Genomic DNA, 23,857 nt, shown 5'->3' with positions numbered 1-23,857 from the left:
ATTTTCTTAATAATTTCCCGTTAAAACAGATTGCAACTGAAACTGAAGCGCACGCAAAACCTCAGCAATGGCGCTTAAAACCCTATCCACTTTCATCACACCACTTTCTCTCCCAAACCAAAAATTTCCACAAATTCACACCAAACCATGCTTCATTCTCTGCGAATTATCTCGTCCGTCCAAATCGCGTCCTTCTTCCGCCATACCAGAAGGCACCGGCGCAGCTGCTCCGTCACCGGGAGAGAAGTTCCTCGAGCGCCAACAATCAATTGAAGCAACTAAACGCATCCTCAAAGAAACCAACAAAAGTAGAAAGAAAGAGAATAAGCCTCTCAAAGCTTCTAATTCCGTCGCTTCTTGTTATGGCTGTGGTGCTCCTTTACAAACTTCCGAAAACGATGCTCCTGGTTTTGTCGATCCCGAAACCTATGAATTGGTATAACTATTATCTAATCAGAAAGTTACGAAATTATCAATTGATAGTGTGTGTGTGTGTGTGTGTGTGATGTGAAATTTGATGTGAAATTTGTTTGTTATTATGTTGCAGAAGAAAAAACATCACCAGCTGAGAACCATTCTCTGCGGGCGGTGCCGGCTTTTATCTCATGGAAAAATGATAACTGCTGTTGGAGGTCATGGAGGATACTCTGGCGGAAAACAGTTTGTTACGGCTGAAGACCTTCGACAAAAATTGTCTCATTTGCGTAATGCCAGAGCTCTAATTGTTAAATTGGTAAATGATATTTTCTTTATGTTGTTTGATTCGACTGAATTGGATAATCACATAGTATAAAATCGAGATACATAGTAGGTATTCTTGTGTTCTTATAAAATTGGTAAATTTTGATTTTGATAGCCTCCGACATTAAGAGAGATACATAGTAGGCATTCTTGTGTTCTTATAAAATTGGTAAATTTTGATTTTGATAGTCCCTGACATTAAGAAAGTGCTGATACATTTTGGTCTTAAACTCTTCATAAAAAATTTATTTGTTTTTAGTTATTGGAATTAACAATGATTCTTCGGTTTTAGGGTTTGTTTGGATTGACTTATATGAGCTTATCTACTGACATAAGTTTTGTGAGACTGTTTGGGGGTACTTATGAAAAACAACTTATGACAATTCTTATGAGTTTTTTTCAGCTTATTTTCGTAAGTTCATCAATATAACTTATGAAAACAGTTTGTACTCGTAGTGGGTAACATGCAGTTTCACGCTGTAAGCAAACTCAACAATTGATGATCTGAGCTCATACAGTTTAGATTACCCAGTCAGTTTTACTTTTACCCCGTTAACCGATCTCAACCATCTGTTCAGAACGGTCAGCCAAATCTGATATGGAGATACATGAAATTATGAATAGACATTGATATTTCTGATTAATCCATAGCCTTATCCATTATGAATAGACATTGATATTTCTGGAGTTGTACCCTGATATCAAAGTGCATCTGAAATGAGCTGGCTAATAATTTTCTGTTAAAAAACTAATAAAATTTAATAATATTTTCTGGATACATATCTTGGCATATAGTATGTGTGCCAAAGTCGAGTATGGGTATGACATGGATACTTTTATTATTTTGAGTTGTCTTCGTTTTGTAGATGAAACATTTACCAAGCATGTGTTGAATTGGATCTTACGTGGGCACTTAGGAGAAATACTTTTGCAGTTATATTTTGTTAAAATATTTTTCACATTTTGTTTTAAGAAATATTTCTATAAACTCATGGATGAATGTTTCGTTAAATTTCTGACATCTCTTCATATTTATGTTTAATTGCTCAGAAAAGTGGAACCTTGTTGCTTATAATGCACTATAATATTACTAGAAAAGTTTTAATATTTGGGTTAGGTCTTATTCAATCTCACTAACCTGAATTTACAAGCGAGAGGTGCCTATCATTTATAGACACTTTTTTAGGCCATATCTTTGGGACTCTACAAAAACATTATGAACTGTACAGATTGCTATTGACCTAGTTTTAAGCAATTAGATGACCGATGGTTGAAAAAACTGGCTTTATACTTGTATGTTTAATAATATTTGAGTTGAATCTTTTGTACCCATGTTATAAATTGTGCTTGTAGACTTTTTGCTGAAAAATCTGACTTGACTTTGGAATTTGGATGCTAACAATTTGACAACTTACTTAGGCTATGCAAACAAATTAATGGAAAGACCATGGTCTGATATTTTTGGGTGGGAAAGTCTAATTTATTGAGGTAACCACTTCTAGGTTGATATTGTTGACTTCAATGGCAGTTTTTTGTCACGAGTGCGAGATCTTGTTGGTGCTAATCCAATAATAATGGTGGTGACTAAGGTAATTACATGTGTCTAACTTATTATTGTTTTTAATAAGACTTTTTTGGCATATTTACAACTACATGGTTATCATATTTAATAGAGTATTCTCTTTGTAGATTGATCTCCTTCCAAGAGATACTGATCTTAATTGTATTGGGGATTGGGTTGTAGAGGCTACCACAAAAAAGAAGCTGAAGTATGTATCTTCTTTGTATTCATTATTAACCATGAAATTACTAATTTATGGCATATTACCATGTTGTTCAGTTATTTGCTATTATAAGTTAAGAGTGAGATGCAAACTTCACAGTCATTTAGCATTAACTGTTATGTTGCATTGCTAAGCGGAACTTTATAACTATTGCTGAAGATTTTAGATATCAGGAGGAGAGGGGGGCTGCTGTTTCATGGATTGCAAACTTATTCCCGAGAATTTGGGAATCTTACATTCCCATGTTTGTTTCAAGTTCTCTTAAAAAGTAACCTTTACCATTTTTTTGTTCTTATGTCAAAAGGTGGGAATCTTACATTCCCATGGGAATAAAGGTAACCAACAATAACTTTCCACTCCCACATTCGTGGGAAATTGAATTACTTACCAAATACATTGACAGTAATTTGATTCCTGGTAATAATGTTCCAATGAATAATATTCTCAGGATTGTAATTTTTTCATAACCTTTGAAACAAACACACCGATAGAGACCTGAGTAGGGATCATAAGGAAAAAGGGGTATTATGTAATAACGAGTGTGGTAAGGACATATGGTAAATAAAGAGTGAGGTATGATGCTTAGTTGGCAAGTTTGTTATGCTGTAGTAGTATAAATAGTAAGGTGTGAGTGAATTATGTTGGTTATGGAAGATTATTTTGAGAACCATTATGGTTGGGCACAGAGAGAGTTTTCTCCATCTCTGAGGAGCTTGACTCTGGGGTAGGTTTGAATTCATTCCTTTCTACAATTTTATTTTCTTCATCTATTGAATACATAATATTTTCTACAGTTTTACTTCTTTCTTTACTTAATTTTGGATTCTGAAATTCTCGGTTCCCATCAGACACCCTCAAATTTCAATTGCTGATATACATTGCAGTGTTCTAGGTGTCCATCTCACCAGTTCAAAATCATTGGTAGGAATAACTGGGGTAATATCAGAAATCCAGAAAGAGAAGAAGGTTAGTTTATCCTTCATGGGTTACATTGTTTCCTTTAACTGATTTTGGTTATTATTAGTTCTTAAGACATCAAGCGGTTTCTTGGGGAACATGAATATACACTCCATACAGTATTATATTTAAGATGACAAAAACTTATGGCAGTTATTGTTATTCATGTTTATTAAGTTGTTAATTCTGTACTGCAAACATTGTAAGTAATGTTGATCATAATTTCTGCATTCTGCATGGTATGCACATATTACCATAATAAAGAGAAGATGCAATGATGATTTAGGCCTGAGGAGTCTTAACTTGATATTCAAAATAAACTAGTAGCATTTTGTTCATTTTTTTGGGTGACATTTTCCAGTTTTTTCTCTCTACTGATAATCCATTTATTTTCCTTTGTGTAGGGAAGAGATGTTTACATTCTGGTAAGTCTCTGAACTGGAAGTTTCACATGCTTTAGCAAGTTATGATTGACACAGGAGCTGATATTCCTGCATTGATTATTTTACCAAGTTATTCTGGAATATGTGTTACTACCACAAATAATAGAGGAACCAATATATTAGATTGTATTCATTTCTTGTTATTCTCTTCCTGGTGTAAAAGTGGCAGTTTTTTTTTTTGGAAAGTGTAAAAGTGCTTGTCTAGCCCACTTGTGGAAGATTTGTATGTTTCCTTTTGTATGATTGTATCTCATGTCACTTATAATACATACCTTGCATTTTCCTCTCAGTGCTTGTAAAGAATCCTTTGTATTTTAAACTTCTACTTTACCAGTTGAACCCAAATTGACTAATACTTTTATGTTATAGGGTTCAGCTAATGTTGGAAAATCTGCTTTCATCAATGCCTTATTAAGTAAGTTATATCTACATGCTTGTTAAACATTAGGATTAAGCTTATGCATTTTCTATGATTGAGAGGTTGTAAATGCTAATGATATATTATTACCTTTATTATACTGAGTTATATTGTTGTCTTGTACAGAATGTGGTATTGTCTTTTGCCGTTGTAGTCATTGTTTGCATTATTCTTGAATACTTTTCATTCATATGATGCTAAACTATGCCAGCTTTAATTTTGATATGGTGGCCAACAGGTTAAACACCTTTATCATGTAATAAAATTGTATAAACTTGTGCTATACATCTACCAAAGAGCAGATAAATATATAAAATTTATTTGGCATTCTGCTCTCACATCATTTTGTTTATAGCTCAATTTTAACTCTGTTAGATAATGATGTTATGTCTTCAATTTTTCATGAAGTTTTTTTTCTAAACTATTCTTTAGGTGGCCTATTGTTTTTGATAATTTCAGGTATTCATGTATATTTTGTTCCATCTTGACCTTTTAATATTTGATGGCAGAGACAATGGCTTTTAACGATCCAGTGGCAGCAGCTGCACAAAGATACAAACCAGTACAGTCTGCTGTTCCTGGAACTACCTTAGGGCCAATTCCAATTAACGCTTTCCTTGGAGGAGGGGTATGTCTTTATGGTTTATATATTCAGGCTAAATAGATATTTAATCTTTTTCTTTTTCTTTTTTTACTTTTTATTTATTTATATTTTTTTCCCCAACATATGCAGAAACTGTATGACACTCCAGGAGTTCATCTCCACCATAGGCAAACTGCAGTTGTTCATTCCGAAGATCTATCCTCCCTTGCTCCTAAAAGCCGACTGAGGGGCCTATCTTTCCCAGTATGTTCTTTCGAAATCGGTTTATAACATTATACAATCTTAAGTGAATTTAACTTCATCCTCATTGCTATTGTTAGAGTTCTCAAGTAAATTCGAACAATACAGAGGAAGGTGCTTCAACAGTAAATGGCTTGAATGGATTTTCAATATTTTGGGGAGGCCTTGTTAGAATTGATGTCTTGAAGGTTTTGTTTATATTTTTTCATTTTTAGTTCACAGTTCATCATGTCATAAGACCTTTTATTTATTAATCCATTTCACCCCCATATCCTTGAAGTTATTAGTCTCGATGATTTCAGGCTCTACCAGAAACAAGTTTGACATTTTACGGACCCAAGCGGCTACCAATTCATATGGTGCCCACGGAGAAAGCAGATGAGTTTTATCAGGTATTGGGAATCAATCTGTTTAGAGAAACAATAAGTTACTTGCTGTTATGGCTTAACGTTTACTTTGATTGCAACAAAGTTCATGTTTCCAGATTTAAGAATTACTAGAAAAAAGAAATGAATTGCTTCAGTTTTTTCACATAATGAAAATATGAAGAATGGCAATTTGTGATCCATCGGCATCAGTTTGCTAGATCATAATTCAATCGTTGGTACTTGGTAGTGCTGCAGTTGTTTCATATGTTTTTTGTTGCCCTTAGATTTATCAGAGTTGAAAAAGCTATTTCATTTAAATAATATTATATAGCCTGGGTTCCACATTTGTGGATGGAATTTATAGATCTATTAATTTGGTTGTTGGTCCATAAGTTTCTTACTCCAGTCCACTAATGTCAACAAAAATGGGGATTTGCACCACCTGTAAATTTAGAGATATGTCCTCCTCAAACTTGAATGACGGCTTCACTTTATTGTCTCAGAAAGAACTTGGAGTTCTGCTTATCCCACCAAGTGGACGAGAGAAGGCTGAGAACTGGAAACTTGACGGAGAACATAAATTGCAAATAAAATTTGAAGATGCTGAAAGGTATAACTCCTAGTTAGTTTTCTTCTAGCAACTTTTGGATTTAAATGGTTGTAATGTGGCATTAGAATGGAAAACCTTGTTCAACTGATTCTAGATTTCATTGTTAAGTCATTTTGGGCAAAAATGGCAATATTTATAATTAATACATAAATATGAAATTTCTTGATTTTATTTTTGTGCAGGCCTGCTTGTGATATTGCTATATCAGGTCTAGGATGGCTTTCTGTTGAGCCGGTTAGTAGGTCGCACAAATTCTTCCAACAAACACCAATAGAGACTGCGGGCGAATTGCTTTTAGCCGTACATGTCCCCAAACCTGTTGAGATTTTTGTGAGGCCGCCAATACCAGTAGGCAAGGCTGGGGCAGAGTGGTATCAGTATAGAGAATTAACAGATAAAGAGCAGGAAACGAGACCAAAATGGTACTTTTGAATTATGTGTATTCTTTGTTTTTCCTTTTACTGTTTTTTTGGTTTTGTGGGGAGGGGTACATGGAAAGTTATTTCTATGAATTGAAATTCGACCTTTACACAAGTCCTCAACCAACTCATTTTACATGTATTATTAATTATTAATGTGAGTAATATAACTTAGGCATCATTTTGAAAGGATGGAAATTTACAGAAACCATGTCTCAATGTGTAATATATCTATAATAAAGTCACATGATTGATTTTAATTTTTTTTTTGTTCCATTGTTTAGTAGCGAAACTCATAACCTATAAATGTGAAAAAAATGGATAATTCGGAGTTTGAATTCCGACCCCTCAATAATGTCTATCGGTAGCTACCAACTGAACTAGCACGTGAGACTGATTGATTGTAATTTATTAGGCAAATTCTAGTGTACTTTTGTTAAAACTTAATGTACCGGTACAATAGCCAATTCAACCAATAGAAAATTAACATTTGTCCACATCATTATTTATATGTTATATTTTAAAAGTCAACTAAATTAGTAGTATCGGTACAATTTATGTATACAAATTTAACCCCATAAATTATACAAATTGTACTTCAATATTTAATTTAATAATTTGAAAAATCAATTCATCTTCATCATTTATATTTAAAACTAATTATATTCATCTCTCAAGAACACAATTGAAGAACAAATTCATCCCCTCCTAAACCTAACCGGTGTTTCACGATCAACATTCAAACACTAAGTCACCTTATTTGTTGTTCAACGCAAAACACAGAAGACATGGACAGGGTTATAAAAAAGAAAACAGAAGACATGGAAATTAACAACAAAAAAGTGAAGAGATAATTTTATTTAGAGTAATGCATAATGTTACGACACAACCCACACACGAATTACACAAAGCCTTTTTTCTTTTATTTTAGGAATCAAACAAGCCTATCTCTATGTACGTCGGTGCTATTCCTATGACAGCACTGTGCTTTGGTGTTCAACGTCTCACTTTTTTCATGTTTCAATCAGTTTTTCAACCTTAAATTGATTAATTGAATACAAAAATTCATGATCCCTCACTTTTATCTTGACAAAATCGGTGGTTCATATTTTAAAAGAGTGAAAATTAACTTTGAAAAGGATGAATGAAATAGTTTATGGGTGGTTGGCTAAAAGAACTATCTAATTTTCAAATGCGCTTCCTGAATTCCCTCGTAGCAACGCTTTCTTGCATTTCGTGAGTATGCAACATATAGCACTACTCTTCTGTTAGCTAATTTTAAAGGTTCTCAGCGTCGCCGACATGCTAAAGGATTTGGTCGGCAAAGAGAGGCGCATCAGAACCATCAGAACATAAAGGCAGAGAAGATCAAGGGTATGAATGTGGAGAGTTTGAAATTAGTTTTGAAGATAAACAAAATCATCAACAAGAAAATTGGCTGGTGAAAAGTGAAAAATGCAGATGTTTTGTGGTGTTAAATCTACAAATATAAGTCAAACTTAATTGTTTCAGCCTGTCAATACTATTACAGCATGTCAAATTACTATTGGTTAATACATTTTAATGTATCAGTACATCATAATTTTAATGTATAAGTACATTAAAATGTATTAACCAATAGTAATTTGACATGCTGTAATAGTATTGACTGGCTGAAACAATTAAGTTTGACTTATATTTGTAGATTTTACACCACAAAACATCTGCATTTTGCACTTTTCACCAGCCAATTTTCTTGTTGATGATTTTGTTCATCATAAAAACTAGTTTCAAAATCTCCACATTCATACCCCTGACCGTCTCTGCCTTTATATTCTAATGGTTCTGATGCGTCTCTCTTTGCCGGCCAGATCCTCTAGCATGGCGGCAACGCTGAGAACCTTTAAAATTAGCTAACAGAAGAGTAGTGCTATATGTTGCATACTCACGAAATGCAAGAAAGCGGTGCTGCGAGGGAAATCACGACGCGCACTTGAAAATTAGATAGTTCTTTTAGCCAAAGTTTACAAACACCACCCATAAACTATTTCATTCATCCCTTTCAAAGTTAATTTTCACTCTTTTAAAATATGAACCACCGATTTTGTCAAGATAAAAGTGAGGGATCATGAATTTTTGTATTCAATTAATCAATTTAAGGTTGAAAAAAAGATTGAAACATGAAAAAGTGAGAGACGTTGAACACCAAAGCACAGTGCTGTTATAGGAATAGCACCGACGTACAGAGAGATAGGCTTGTTTGATTCCTAAAATAAAAGAAAAAAAGCTTTGTGTAATTTGTGTGTGGGTTGTGTTGTAACATTATGCATTACTCTAAATAAATTTACCTCTTCAGTTTTTTGTTGTTAATTTTCATGTCTTCTGTTTTCTTTTTGATAACTCTGTCCATGTCTTCTGTGTTTTGCGTTGAACAACAACTAAGGTGACTTAGTGTTTGAATGTTGATCGTGAAACACCGGTTAGGTTTAGGAGGGGATGAATTTGTTCTTCAATTGTGTTCTTGAGAGATGAATATAGTTAGTTTTAAGCATAATGCTTGTTACAGCGAAAGTGTGATCACGAAATGCATCACGACAAGCACAAATATATATGTAGTGGGACCCTTTTAATCTCATGTACCCCATGTATTCAGTCAAACACCATATCTAATGGCTATAGTTAATTCGTGAACTGTTTGTGATGAGTTTTTTTGCTGTATATAGCATCATCCTAGTTTTAAATATAAATGATGAAGATGAATTGATTTTTCAAATTATTAAATTAATAAATATTGAAATACAATTTGTATAATTTATGGGGTTAAATTTGTATACATAAATGTACCAATACTTCTAATTTAGTTGATTTTTAAAATATAATATATAAATAATGATGTGGACAAATGTTAATTTTCTATTGGTTGAAATGACTATTGTAATCGGTACATTAACTTTTAACAAAAGTATAGTAGAATTTGCCAATTTATTAATAAGTGCAATTTTTATTATATGCACGATCCTAATACATTTAACGGTTATTCCAAATTCCAATTGGTCTCATTCACGAGAGAACATATTTCTATAATTATTTTAATTTTACTCCCTCTGTCCAAAATCTTTAGTCTTTTTAACTTTTAAATTTTGTCTCAAAACTTTAGTCCTTCTAAGAAACCAATACACATTTTGTGATACTTTACCATTTGCACATTTACAAAAGTTAAAACATTAATTAAATATATTTTCTATTTCTTAATAAAGTAAGGATAAAAATGACTACTTATTATTTCTTAAATCTCCGTGCAAAACTTCAAAACGACTAAAATTTTGGGACGAAGGGAGTATAAATTTAGAAAATAAAACAAGGCAATCCTTGGGACCTGGATCCCATGCAATCAAAGCATACTGCAGGTCACTGCATGGAAACCCTTAGGGTGTGTTTGTTTCGGGGATTAAAATTATAATCCTAGGATTATTATTCCTTGGAATATTATTGCTGGGAACATTATTCCTATCAATATGTTTGGTAAATAAATAAAGTTCCTTGGAACATTTTTAAAATAAATTCAATTAATATTTTAAAATATTAAAATAAAAAAAATAAATGAGTTAAAAATAATGGGAGAGTGGGGAGTTATGGGTGGTTACCTCTTATTCCCATGGGAATGTAAGATTCCCACCATTTAACATGGGAATAAAAAGTGGGAAAGTCATGTGTAATTTATATTCCAAGGAATAAAAAGTTCCTAGACATAATTTTTTAAAACTTGAAACAAACATAGGAATTAAAGATTCCCAAAATCTCATTCCTGGAAATAAATTTATAATCCATGAAACAAACACCCCCTTAGATTTAATTTTGATCAAATAAATAATATATTTTAATAAATTTAGATGGCTAAGATTAACCTGCGGTCAAACTGCAGGGAATCCATTTCCCAATCCTTCATATGAACAAATGATATATGAAATAGCCATCTTTTCAAAAATGGTAAGACTACTCTTCAGTATATTTGAATGTTTGGATCCGTATGAAACAAGACAACTCTTGGAAGTTGATACCCAATCATGTTTTAGGAGTATCTTATATTTTTAGCGAACTATAATTGATTAGATTTTGTGCTTATAGTTTTTATTTTATTACTTTATTTCTTTTTTCACCACCGATATTTGGTTCACTGGACCTACTAATTTGATTCTGGGGTCAGTTCATTAAGTGGTTGTTTCCGCCTCCTTCCGATCGCAGTTGCGGGGAATCGAACCGTGATACTCTCTACCAAATCCAGCACCAATCACCACTGGACCAACTAACAATTAATATTTTGATTACTATTATTACTATGACTTATATAAAAATATATAAATTAAATTATTATTACATGGCAGTTTTGAAAAGAAAAGAAAAATAATGACAGTTAACTCCAAAAACTAAAATGAAAAGTTCCCACAAATACATAGTTGGCGGTTATAGGTAGTTTTTTATTTTCAAAATTTGCATTACTTCATTTGGAAACGGTATGTCCCTTAAGAAACATCTCTAACTGCTTATATTTATTCATTCATCTATGAACAATAACCAAACCAATTCTTCTGTTTTGTTTTTGTCTCAATTTCAACTGTGTCTTTATTCTCTCAAAAAATTTATAATGGCTTCTACAGTTACTTCACGTTTTCATGAATCCTTCACCAAAAATGCACTTCGTTCTTATCTTGCAGAATTTATCTCAACTTTTTTCTATGTCCTTATTGTTATTGGCTCTGGAATGTCCTCAAGTGAGTAAACAAAACTATACCCTTTTCTTCTTTTTCTTAATTTTTAAGTTACTATACATTTTCTGTTTTTCTTTATTATGCATGAAAATCATTTAAGTAACTCTTAAGAATGCAAGTTTTTTTTACAAAATATGCGTTTAAAGTTTTAATCATAACTTCCACAAAAATAAATAAGTTAATTTTAAGTTATTACAAGTTGAAATGTTGCATGTTGTTTACAAATTTCATTTCTAAGACAATGTAAAAGTTTGAAACTTGAAATGGTTCTTGTTTTCTACTTGAAGTTCATGACTTCATGCAATTGAACAAACTATGTAAATCCTTGAATTAATTAATGCAGCATGGGTACTTTTTTTTTATATTTGATGTGATTCTGATGAATTGTTAATTACTGAAAAATGACAGGGAAGTTGATGCCTGATGCATCACTGAACCCAACAAGTTTGGTTGTGGGTGCTATTGCAAATGCTTTTGCACTTTCATCTGTTTTGTATATTGAATGGGAAGTCTCAGGTGGACATGTCAATCCTGCTGTGACCTTTGCAATGGCAGTTGGAGGCCATATTAGTGTCCCAATTGCTCTCTTTTATTGGGTTGCTCAACTTATTGCCTCTGTTATTGCCTGCCTTTTCCTCAAAGTCATAGTTGTTGGAATGGTATTTTTCTTATCCCTTTCCTTAATTTCCTCAACATCGGTGCAAAACTATTTTACACCGTCTGTATATATCTTCTATTTTCCAAATTTTTATTGGATGAGACTATGTAAAAAACTATTTTACTTTGTTAGTACATCTTCATTAAACACAAAATAATTTTAGAAAAGCGAATTTGAAACACTCTTCCTTTGTACAATTTATGCAGCATGTACCAACATACACAATTGCAGAAGAGATGACAGGATTTGGAGCATCAGTATTAGAGGGTACCCTAACATTTGTTTTAGTGTACACAATATATGCTGCAAGAGACACTAGGCGTGGACGAGTAAGTTCAACAGGAACGCTTATAATAGGTTTAATAACAGGAGCAAGTGTTTTAGCAGCAGGTCCATTTTCTGGTGGTTCAATGAATCCTGCATGTGCTTTTGGTTCTGCTTCCATTGCTGGAACATTCAGGAATCAAGCTGTTTATTGGGTTGGTCCTTTGGTTGGTGCTGCTGTTGCTGGTCTTCTTTATGATAATGTGTTGTTTCCTTCTCAGAATTCAGATGAAAATGTTAGGGTGTGATTTTATTATTGGTTAAGTTGTACTGTGATGTACCTTCTTTTTATATTTTGTAGGCAGAATAGTTGGTTCTTTTATGGCTTTTGAATGTAGTAATAGTTAATAGTTATTGTGACTGAACACTAACTGTAAGTTATTTCTGTTTTACAACTTATTAGAAGTGTAAGAATGTTGTTATACTAATTGCTTAAAAAAAAAGAATGTTTGTTAGATATTTGGTTTGTTTTTAAATGAGGAATAACATCTCACTTGTGTGTAAAAAGTTATGTTGTCTTATCATACTATTAGTGTTAATTTGGTAAAGGAAAATGTTTTTTGTGGCACACAGAAAACAAAAGGTGGAATCCGTTGATTCTTTAAATTGAATGAAAATGAAAATAACAATGTGCCTCGGATCGGAACTTGATCTGGAATTACTTAATTTCGTCAAGGCAGTGGATGGAGGTAGGTTAAAGCTTTTAGTGCCGTTTAGTTTGTGTATGTTTGGTTACGCGTTGGGGAGACTCAAACGCAGGTTTTAAGTGTCAAACGTGGTTCACATCAGTTAGAACGTTGTTTGGATGTCTGCTTCAGAATTGATTCTTGCTGTGTAAAAGCGATTCCAGTTGAAGCAGGTATTTGCAGCTTCTGCGTCTGATCTAAATCGATTCTCCAATAAACAAATCAGATGAGTTCCAATTTTACCTTTTTGCCCCTCAAAAACTTCTCACTCTAAAAGATGAAACAGAGAGAGGAAATATAAAACAACCTTTGAACGCAAGAGAAGGAGAAAGAAGAAAGAAATATATGTATTTTAAATGAAGCTAACAGAACAAGGAGTGGGGGATTTCGTTGAGAAATTTTCCGCCATTGTTGTTCAAGAGGAAGAAGAAAGAGAACAAGGAGTGGAGGATTTCATTGAGAAATTTTCCCTGAGAATTTGTTTGTGGGTATGACGGCGAGTGACAGGTGCTGCTTAATTTGTTTGACAACAATGATGGAGAGATCTAGGCATTATTTTGTTTTTATTTTTTTTTTGGTACAAAGATCTGGGCTTTTTTTTTTTTGACAAATCTGGGCTTTTGTTATTAGTGTTTGAATAACTTGTAAATTAGGGGGTGTATTGAATTGGGATTTCATGGGATTTTAAAAGACTTTTTTATGACAAAAAAATCTTGAGGTATTCAATCAAGACTTTTAAAAAAGTTAAATAAATCTTGTGGTATTCAATCAAGACAAATAAGATTTTTTTTTCAGGGCAACAAAATCCGTTGGTATTCAATTGAGATTTGTTCCTACTTTTAAAATGTCCATTGGTATTCAAAAGTCTACCGATTTTGATGGATTCTTGTTTGGAATGGATTTTAAGAGATTTTTTAGTTGAAAATACACTTGACAGACTTTTTCAACAATCTCACCAAAAGCCTTGAGACTTTTTTGAACTCTCCAAGACTTTTTACTTTCATCTGTATAAAATTTCTTCTTCTTCTTCTTTACTTTCACAGTTCATCATCACTGCACCTGGTTTTTCTTCTTTTCTTTGTTCACTTTTTCAACAATCTCCCCAAAAGCCTTGAGAATTTTTCAAACTCTTCAAGATGTTTTTATGCAAAAAAATATTTTAACAAATTCTACATCTTTTTTACAAAGTTTTGATTAATTACAACGACAAACAAATTTTTTTCGTCACCCATTCATCTGCTTCTATTTTTCATCAATGGTGGTGGTGGTGATAACCTTTTTATTGGTGATTAGAAACATATACGTAAAAATGTACCAAAAAAAAAAAGAAACATATACGTAAAAAAATGTAAGGTGTTATGAAATTTTATTAAAATTTATTGATTCTTTTAAAATTTTCCTAATATACAAAAGTTTCCTAATATATAAAGTGTTATGAAATCTTGATTGTAAAAAAGTCTTTTGAAAAAATCTCTCAAAATTCATTCAAATCATGTGTTAAAAATCTTGATTGTAAAAAAGTCTTTGTAAAAAAGTCTTTAAAATCTCACAAAATCAATATAGTCCAACAAAATCTCATAAAATCATCAAGACTTTTTTTGCCAAAATTGTCTCATAAAATCTCAATCCAATACACTCTCCTTATTCTTTCTTTTACGGCACATAAGTTTAATTTTTGTTTTACTAAATTTAAAAATAGTTATTATAATTAATATTATTTTAAAATGAATGTGTGAACATTAAAATCCATATTATAATTTTAGATAAAAATAAATGTGTGATCATTTCATATTTATCTTGATATTGAATATTATACCCTTTTGGTAATTTTCACGTTTAAAAGCAATTTTAATATCAAATTTCCAAACAACATTAAAGGTTGAGAATCACTTTTAGATAATGTATCCAAACATAAATCAATTATGACCAACTCACTTTTAACTAAAATCAATTTTGTCAAACTCAATTCTACCAAACTCAATTCTAGTCACCACTAAACCAAACACACACTAGTAAGTGCAGTGCACTTTGAAACAAGCGAAATCAACCCATACTCCTCAAAGAAAGAGTAGGACCGAGACCACCCACCCAACAAGCATAACAGTTGCAATCGGTAGTATATTTATATCATTTGTGGGTGCAGCTAACTCTCCGTGAGGTAATTTTATAATTTTCCAAGGCAAAAGAGAGGCCATGACCAATTCGAAACAAAAATAAATAGAAATAGAGTTCCAATACCCACCGACCATATTCAAAGAAATGGTTTAGTATTTGCCCCAATTCAGCATTTAATCGGGTATTTTAAGCGTAGGAGGATTAATATTGGAAATAAAATAATGTGATTATGGTCGGAACAGACCCTTAAGCATAGGCTGCAGCATAATTATGCAGAAAAGAGATTTTGCTTGCTTGCTACAAGCATGCAAGTTATGACCATGACCTCTCTGGCTCTGAAAAGTCAACACTTGTATTAAATGTGTGTTCTGACCTTTCTTTTTTGGGTTTTTAAACAGTTCTGAACTTTCGTAGTTACTACTGTACCTCATTAGACAGCAATTTAATTTGACCAAAACAACACACTAAATCTCAAAAGAAACATAATTTAAGTTATTTGTGTGAATGTCAACAAAAAAAAAAAAGAAGTTACTTGTTGTGTGCTAATAGTTGAAGTAACTAAATAAATGAAATGATGAAATAATATTGTTAAAACTTAAAAGATAAATTGAAAATAATAATGTACAGTAGACAAAATATATCCTAGTTTCAGACTTACAATTGACCTCTTGCGATCATTTCACAGAGAAGTTTCCTCGCCTTATCATTTTCATCTTTATCAAATAGAGAACGCCAGAACGGATAATTATTTCATAAGTTTTGGCATTTGGAATGCAACCATTGTCTTTCATTTTGATAAACATCAAACAAGCCCTTGGATGATAACAGTATATGTATAAACATCTAGATTGTAGCGTTTGACCAAAAGATCTTCAAAAACATTTCTCGCATCCTCTACTCTTCCAACTATACACAATCCGTGAATAAGAATAGGATACATGTTCATATTTGGTTGAATACCCTTGTCCTTAACTTTTGTTAATAATGCAATTGCCTTTTCAACATGATGGTTTTTGCATAAAGCACCTAATATTAGGTGGTAGACGTCTATTATGCATCTCATCGACAAGCTTCAAAGCAAGTGAGGTTCTCCCTGATTTGCCTAAACGATCAATAAGGGAATTGTAAGTTACCACATTAGGAATAATGTTTCTACAACGCATTTCTTTGAAGAGAATTAAGGCTTCATCCACCATTTTAACCTTACAAAATCCATTAATCATAATATTATAGATCCAAACATCAGGAGTCACTCCACTTTGGGCCATGGTGTTGAATATACCCTTGGCCTTGTTCACTTCTTTAACTAAGCAAACATTAGGTTTAACACCTTTTCTGATCATCATAGCAAACACATTATTAGCTTCTTTCACTTTTCCTTCCTTACAATGGTTTAGGTTTTGAAGAATGCAATGGATTAAGGAAACAAACGACAAGGTTTGTTTTAGAAATCTAATCTCACCCTGCGCGATTTCTGGTTCAGACTTTTATTTCTTGCAGGTCCCCAAAATAAGAGAATTAGGGTCTGTTTGGTTCGGGGGTTTTGGAGGGGAGGGGAGGGGAGGGGAGGGGAGGTGAGGGGATATTTTAAATTAATTGTGTTTGGTTCAATTTTTAGGAGGGGATGGGAGGTGTGAGGAGGTGAGCAAAATACCTCCAAATCTCAATTTTTGCTTCCCCCCAAATTGGGGGGATTTGGAGGGAAGAAGAAAGATATCATTACCATTTTAATTATTTTGACATAATTGTCCTCATAATTATTTTAAAATGCCAAAATTATCCATTTTTTAGTTCTAATATTTTTTTTTTCAAACTTTTTTTGATTGTTAGGCATGTCTTTTTATATTCATAAACTGTTGTGCTAATTTTTTTTATATTACATTGTTATCTTGTAAAGTTCATATAATTTTTTAAATCAACGTTGTTATTTTTTTTTTTTTTATAGAAAATCAACGTTGTTACTTACTTTGTACCCACATCATATTAGTATTTATATGCACTATTATATTTTTTAAAATATCATTAAGTTTGTTATGTTATAACTTATAATACAAGAGTTTTTTTTTTTTACAATATTAGTATTAGTACAAGATCTTTATACTTATAAATAAATATTACTTTTCTTGTACAATATTAGTATCAGTACAAGGTTTTTTTTTGTTAATAATTATCAAAAAATTCTTTTAAATATATTTATAGGTAATTTAAACTTATAAATATTATTTTTGGGTTAGATCAATCATAAAAATTGAGAAAATATTGTGGATATATAAGTTAATTCGCACCAAGTAGCTATAAAATTGTCGGACTACATGAAAATTATAAGGATAAAAAAGTAAATTAGTTTTAAAATCTCCCTCCTCCCCCTCTTGAACCAAACATATATCTAATTAAAATCTCTCACCTCCCCTCCCCTTCCTTCTTTTGAACCAAACATATGCGTAAGTACAAATTTCACCTCCCCTCCCCTCACCTCCCTTCCCCTTCATTAAAATACCTCCCCTCCCCTCCCCTATGCTGAACCAAACAGACCCTTAGTAAAAAAACAAATGGGTTAAGAAGAGTTTGTAGGTGTAAAGTTTTTTTACACACAATGAGATGAGTTGGTATATCATTTAATTTAATGAGTGTGACACGAGAAATTCTTAGGTGAGTACTCACCTAACCATTAATGATTAGGCACACCAATCACATAATTACAACTCATTAATATATTAAAAAATTATAAATAATTAATAGTGTAGTAATTAATAAAACTAAATCTCTTTAAAAAAAATAACAAACCAAATCTCTATAAATAAGGAAAGAAAAAAAAAAAACATACATGTGCACTTTATAATTTATTTCCAGGCTTATTTTTTTTATTTACATACTAAGTGTTATGAAATATAAACAAGAGTAATAATATATAAGTATAGAGGAGAGAAGAAGAGAAGAGAGAAAGAATAGAGATTGTATTATTCTCATCAAGGTGTATCTTTACATGACAATACAAGTCCTATTTATATGACAATATAATGGGTCAGTGGAATGGGTCAATGCTTAATGGACATCCACCAAATTATTCATAACACTCCCCCTTGGATGTCCATCGAGGATATGCCTTGTTAAAACCTTACTAGAGAACCTTACTAGAGAAAACCCATTGAGAAAAAATCCTAGTGAAGGAAAAAAAGTACATCATCCTTTGTGTGTGAACTGCCTCATTAAAAACCTTACCAGGAAAACCCAGTGGGACAAAACCATGGTTAAGAGAAAAAGAGTGCAGAACATATTTATATCTCCCCCTCATAAAGATAATTATATATGAGACGAAGAAAATCAAATAATCTTATGTAGTTGTAGTAATTGCTCAAAAGTTTTGCTTGAAGCTGACTTTGTAGAAAGACATGTCTTATCTTCTTTATCATATAATCTTCTCCAAATATGTAGTTTGTGCGACATTATTTTCATGTTGAATCGTTGCAAGAACCCTTTAGAAGAAAACTCACAAATTCTTGTATCTGATGAATCACACACTTCGACCAAATCACATTCTTGATTTATCTTCTATAGTGCTCAACTTTCCTCGTCATTTTGTTTCATGATATTGTTATTGTTGTTTGTTTCATAGATCTCCATGTGTAATTGTACTTCTTCACGTGAACATATAGTTTGTTTGTGATCTATACCTTTACGAGGATTAAACAAATTACCTGCATATCTAAAATAACAAAATATATACTTGATGATATATTGACAACAAATAATAGGTCCATAATGTATTTGGCCCCAATTGAATTAAAATGTGGTACTTCAGGACCAATTAGTTCTTCATCATTTACTAGAACTCTAAAATATTCTTCAAATACTTATTTTGTAAGAAATGACAATATTTCAAGCTCTTAAGGAGTCTCTTGATGATATTTTTATCATCAACATAGATAGATAAAAAAATTCATTGCCAAATATTTTCTTAAAATGAACAAATTGTCATTTTCATATTTCTCACTTGGAAATATTCAACAAGAATATTATACAACATGCATATATATTGCTCGAGTATTTAAGGAGATTTATTCATGTTTATTAACTCACCTTTCCAATAGTTTGATATATGTGTCTCACGAAAATTAAATCCTTTTGGGATTTTCATATAATTATCAAGTGAGATGATTTTCATGTAATCATCATTATTAAGTGAGCCATTCAAATACATATACTAAACTTAATCAATTATAAAGAAGTTCTGAATTCACTTCAGGTGAATATGCCTCTTGAAAATTAATGATAGTCGTTTATCATTATTCTTTAATAATGAGTCAAACTTTAAATATTTATATATTTTCTTTTCTCAAATTAATTCGTATCTATCATGTTTTACATCTTCAGGTGTATGGACTGCTGGTCCAAAAATCTTCACTTTGCAAAGTGACTTTAATTACGTAGCAATTGCGTTTTCATTTAGACAATCATTGTCTATAATTCTCAATAGAATTTATTTCATGATCCTCATTAACTCCTTTCACAAATAACGCTATATTATATATAAAATATCGTTAACGTTGACTTCCTTTCGGTTCCATCATATTCCATTTGTGACATAATTTTCATTCATGACATAATTCGTCGAGATCTCTTTATTATTATCATAAATTTTAGGTACCTGAGAAGTTCTTCTGGAACTTATAACTCAATTATGTCAAATACTCTTTTGACAGTTTCATATCCTCACTTGGGTCATCTTTCTTTTTAGCTCCTTTTCTTATTTGAGGATTTTTTTTCCATTGGAACCGACTGATCTACCACGCTTCAGGGTGGTTAAAATTCATTTGCAATATAAGATTGTCCATCAGGGACATCCATTTTGATTTGGAGCATTAGCAGCTAATAGTTGATTTCATAAATTTTGCAAATGATTTATCTTTTGAACATTTGATTTAAACTATGAGGATCAATGTGAGATAATAACATTAATTTATTTCAAGTGATTCATTTGAACTTCTGGTTCATATTTTTCAGCTGCTTATTCCCCCCCCCCCCCCCCCCCCCCCCCCCCCCCCCCCCATAATATTGGGAAAATTAATTCATCACTTGAAAATCAGCCTACAGGGCTGTAAATAATTCTCCAATTTTTGGCTCAAGATGATTTATAATAGATGGAGATTCATATCAAATATATTTTCCCAATATTCTTTAAGAACCGTTTAAATGCATTCTATTGGAGCAATTGCACATACACAACACATCCAAAAATGCTTATATGGGAATCATGTTTATAAACAAAGTTCAAATTGTAAATTAGGAGAGAACTTATAATAACTTGTTGGCTTGATACGAATTAGTATCTCAATATACATGTTTGAATGTTCCCAAAATATAAATTAGAAGTTATGATCTCATAAGTATCAGTCATGTGCTTACTTTAGACGTCTAAAGAATGGATCTTCTAGTCCATTTTTGCATGATCATATTCTATTCGATATCGATTTCAATTGACATACGATACTTATCAAATATTTTCTAAGAATTCAGAAAATGAGATCTTAGCAAAACTATTTGAGAAAACAAACTCACAAACTTCTGGTTGTGAGTAAACATGCATGTGACCAATTTAGTTGATGCATCAATTCAAGTCACAAAATATCTAAATGGTCAAAAATCTCAAATTATCAATTTCTTTTGGGAATTAGTAACCGATAAAAATTATTAGAATGAAGGAACTTCAGGCCCTTCAATATATATATATTTATAGTTTTTTTTCGCATCATAATAAATCCGGGATGACCCAACCGGTATTGCCAACAATAAATTTAATATGATTTGTAAACTTCTGGTTTACAATAATTTGTGCTTCAATTGCATTATTATATATAAAAGTGTAGTATAAACTTCTGGTTTATAACTTTTTCATTACACTTAGTTTATCCAAAATATGTGTAGTAAATTAGTAATATATAGAGATATTCAACATCTCTTCATTTCTTGTTTCCATATTGATATTCATATATGAATGAAAGAAGATTATACTTATGCAATCAATTGGGACTATTGTCATTTATGTACGTTTAAAAACGTTTCATCATATTAGCGAGTGAGTGCCTTTACCAATCATTGGTACATTTATATAAATGAGCTCCAAGCAAACTTCAGGTTGCCACTCGAATTTTTCCTTACAAATGGAGCCAATAAATTTTGATGACTTTACAAGTCATCTCAAATAGACACAAATCAACGGCAAACCAATGTATAATAATAAAAAAAACTCTTATAATAAATCAATGTAAGGATAATTTAATACTCAATTGTCTTAATAGTTCCTCAAAATAATAATTTCAATAACAATTTGCAAGTGAATATTCAAATAACAAGACAATATAAAATTTACAAAATATTTACAAATATTCATATAAATAACATTTGGTGTAATAATTATCGTAAAAAAATTTGGTGTAATAATTAACAAAATTGAGCCGAAAAATAAATTTCCAAATAGAACACTTTAACAAAATAATTAACATTAATGTTACAACTTTTAAAGTAAAAACGAGTTTCTCATATAATATTTTAGGATCAAATCGTGAGATTAATATAGTTTAAAATTATATATGATTCTCAGTTCTCACATTCAATCAACACCAAATATTTAAAAATTTCACAAAATAAATTCAAATTCCATAAATCAAGGATATGATATTAATATCAAACAAATATTCTTGAATTCTTGAATTGAATATATAAAAAAATATTCTGGGTATAAATTATAATTAAATTTATTTCCAAAAGAAAAAAAGATATGCTTAAGGTGAATTGAGATCCTCTCCATTTCTTATGTTTTCCATTTCTTCCATTACCAAAGTTTTTAAATATTTTGGGGTGTATAAATGACATTTGGACCCACTTGATGTCACATTTTTGCATTTATACCAAAACTATATAATAATGGAGGAAATGGAAAGAATTGGAAATGGAGAGGATCCTAACTCGCTTAATGTATGAATTATAATTTTATTTCCAAAAGAAAAAAAAATATCAATTAAATTGATTTATTATGGAAGAAAAATATTTCCTTAATAAGACACGATTCACACCTTAAGCATTGTAGTATCTAAATTAATTCATAATAACTCAGAGGACAAAAGTATCGTATAAAATAAAATGAATAAAGTATTAAGTCATGCACACCTTTTATTTTAGTAACATTCAAACTTAGTATATGAAAGTAATAGGAAACATCACAATTGTCAAATATAATGTAAATAAATAATTCATTAATTCATGATTTAAAAGGTTAAGTTGATTTCATCTTGCAAAAATCCCAAAATTAATAGGTAGTATCACAATTACAAAAATTTGGCTAATAGAAATCACAAAAGAAATTAAAGGATATGATATTTCAATTGATATTTGAAAATTTGTCAAATCAACTAGTTTTATTTTCAAAACAAATCATTTAATTTCAAATGAATCAATCATAATACTTCCTTAACCGATAATGTAATAAATTGAAAACAATAAAAGAAAGAAATAAAAGACATTCAATTGTTTTCAATGAGATTGATTGACCAAATTAACATATGAATGACATTTTTTTTTACGGTACATATGAATGACATCTGAATGTATTAGTAGTGTACTAAATTATTGAATTCTAATCTTGAGTTCTTCATGAACTACCCTTTTGAATTCTTAGGAATTCATAGAGAATAATATGAGTTCTTCAGGAACTATGCTTTTGAATTCTTCAGGAATTGACATAGAATAATGTTGAGTTCTTCAAGAACTATGCTTTTGAATTCTTCGGGAATTCATAAATTAAATCTGTAAGGCCATAAAAACGGTGCGATTCATGCTACATGTTTTCTGTGAAATTTACTTAGCAATTGAATTTTACAATTTTATCCATTGAGTTCTTCAAGAACTATATAATAAATCACTATCAATTTACAATCCTTCAAGGATGTAGGAATATTGAATTCATCTAGAATTCATTGAAGAGAAAAAGAAGTTGTTTTATTAGTTCTTCAGGAACTATATAACACATAAAAATATTTTGATGTGCAATCCATTAGGGATGCATAGTGATAAATGGTGATATTTCGTAAGTTCTTCAGGAACAAAATTAATTTTTTCTAAGTTCTTCGGGAACTAAGATTATGAATTATTCGGGAATTCATGTATTAAATGTCTAAGTTCTTCAGGAACTAAGAATAGGTTCTTTAGGAACCAAGATTATGAATTCTTCGGGAATTCATGTATTAACTTTCTAGGTTCTTCAGGAACCAAGATTATGAATTCTTAAACATGTTTATGTTCTTTTGGATTATCGAAGTGTCGATGTTTCACCATACATGTGTCGGTCACGAAACATAATGATGTTTCACCAGACTATTGTCGGTCACGAAACTCAAACAATATCAAACGTCCAAGATACATATTATAAATAAATAAATAATTGATCAACATTTTATGTAATATTAATGATCAAAGTGTTATGCTTCACCATACAAATGTCGGATATCACGAAGCATAAACAACATTGAATCAATTAAATACATAAAAAAATGATGCTTATTTATTTATTTAATTTTAATTATTATTATTTGATCTTTATAAGTATACAAGGTTCAAACGATTCATAATCATATAATAATCAAAAATAAAAACTACTTGTGATTTCATAAAAATAGAATAAGAATTGCGTACCTCAGTTGGTAAGCTCGTGCTGATAACGTGTTATGAAATATAAACAAGAGTAATAATATA

General features: G+C 31.2%; 3 protein-coding genes across 3 annotated transcripts; 2 read left to right on the top strand and 1 right to left on the bottom strand.

Annotated features, from left to right (window-relative positions):
* Window positions 1-6,844, top strand: LOC123920600 (putative nitric oxide synthase). Its single transcript, XM_045972890.1, has 13 exons — window positions 1-436; window positions 548-733; window positions 2,244-2,330; window positions 2,431-2,510; window positions 3,410-3,491; window positions 3,887-3,907; window positions 4,295-4,340; window positions 4,853-4,971; window positions 5,077-5,190; window positions 5,268-5,375; window positions 5,490-5,579; window positions 6,059-6,165; window positions 6,348-6,844. The coding sequence occupies exons 1-13, from the start codon at window positions 68-70 to the stop codon at window positions 6,595-6,597; spliced, it is 1,659 nt and encodes a 552-aa protein (XP_045828846.1). The 5' UTR covers window positions 1-67; the 3' UTR covers window positions 6,598-6,844.
* Window positions 6,845-11,085: 4,241 nt separating this feature from the next.
* On the top strand, window positions 11,086-12,754 carry LOC123920599 (probable aquaporin TIP5-1). The gene is made up of 3 exons (XM_045972888.1): window positions 11,086-11,332; window positions 11,738-11,988; window positions 12,194-12,754. Exons 1-3 carry the CDS (start codon window positions 11,125-11,127, stop codon window positions 12,557-12,559), a joined length of 825 nt encoding a protein of 274 aa, XP_045828844.1. The 5' UTR covers window positions 11,086-11,124; the 3' UTR covers window positions 12,560-12,754.
* Window positions 12,755-15,914: 3,160 nt separating this feature from the next.
* On the bottom strand, window positions 15,915-16,455 carry LOC123922121 (pentatricopeptide repeat-containing protein At1g62720-like). The gene is made up of 2 exons (XM_045974867.1): window positions 16,116-16,455; window positions 15,915-16,018 (listed from the first exon to the last, which is right to left on the bottom strand). Exons 1-2 carry the CDS (start codon window positions 16,453-16,455, stop codon window positions 15,915-15,917), a joined length of 444 nt encoding a protein of 147 aa, XP_045830823.1.
* Between the last annotated feature and the right edge of the window lie 7,402 nt (window positions 16,456-23,857).

This window comes from Trifolium pratense, linkage group LG4, assembly GCF_020283565.1.
Source record: "Trifolium pratense cultivar HEN17-A07 linkage group LG4, ARS_RC_1.1, whole genome shotgun sequence".
Classification (NCBI taxonomy): Eukaryota; Viridiplantae; Streptophyta; class Magnoliopsida; order Fabales; family Fabaceae; genus Trifolium; species Trifolium pratense.
Note: the sequence above shows the minus strand (reverse complement) of the source record. Positions and strands in the feature narration are given on the sequence as shown.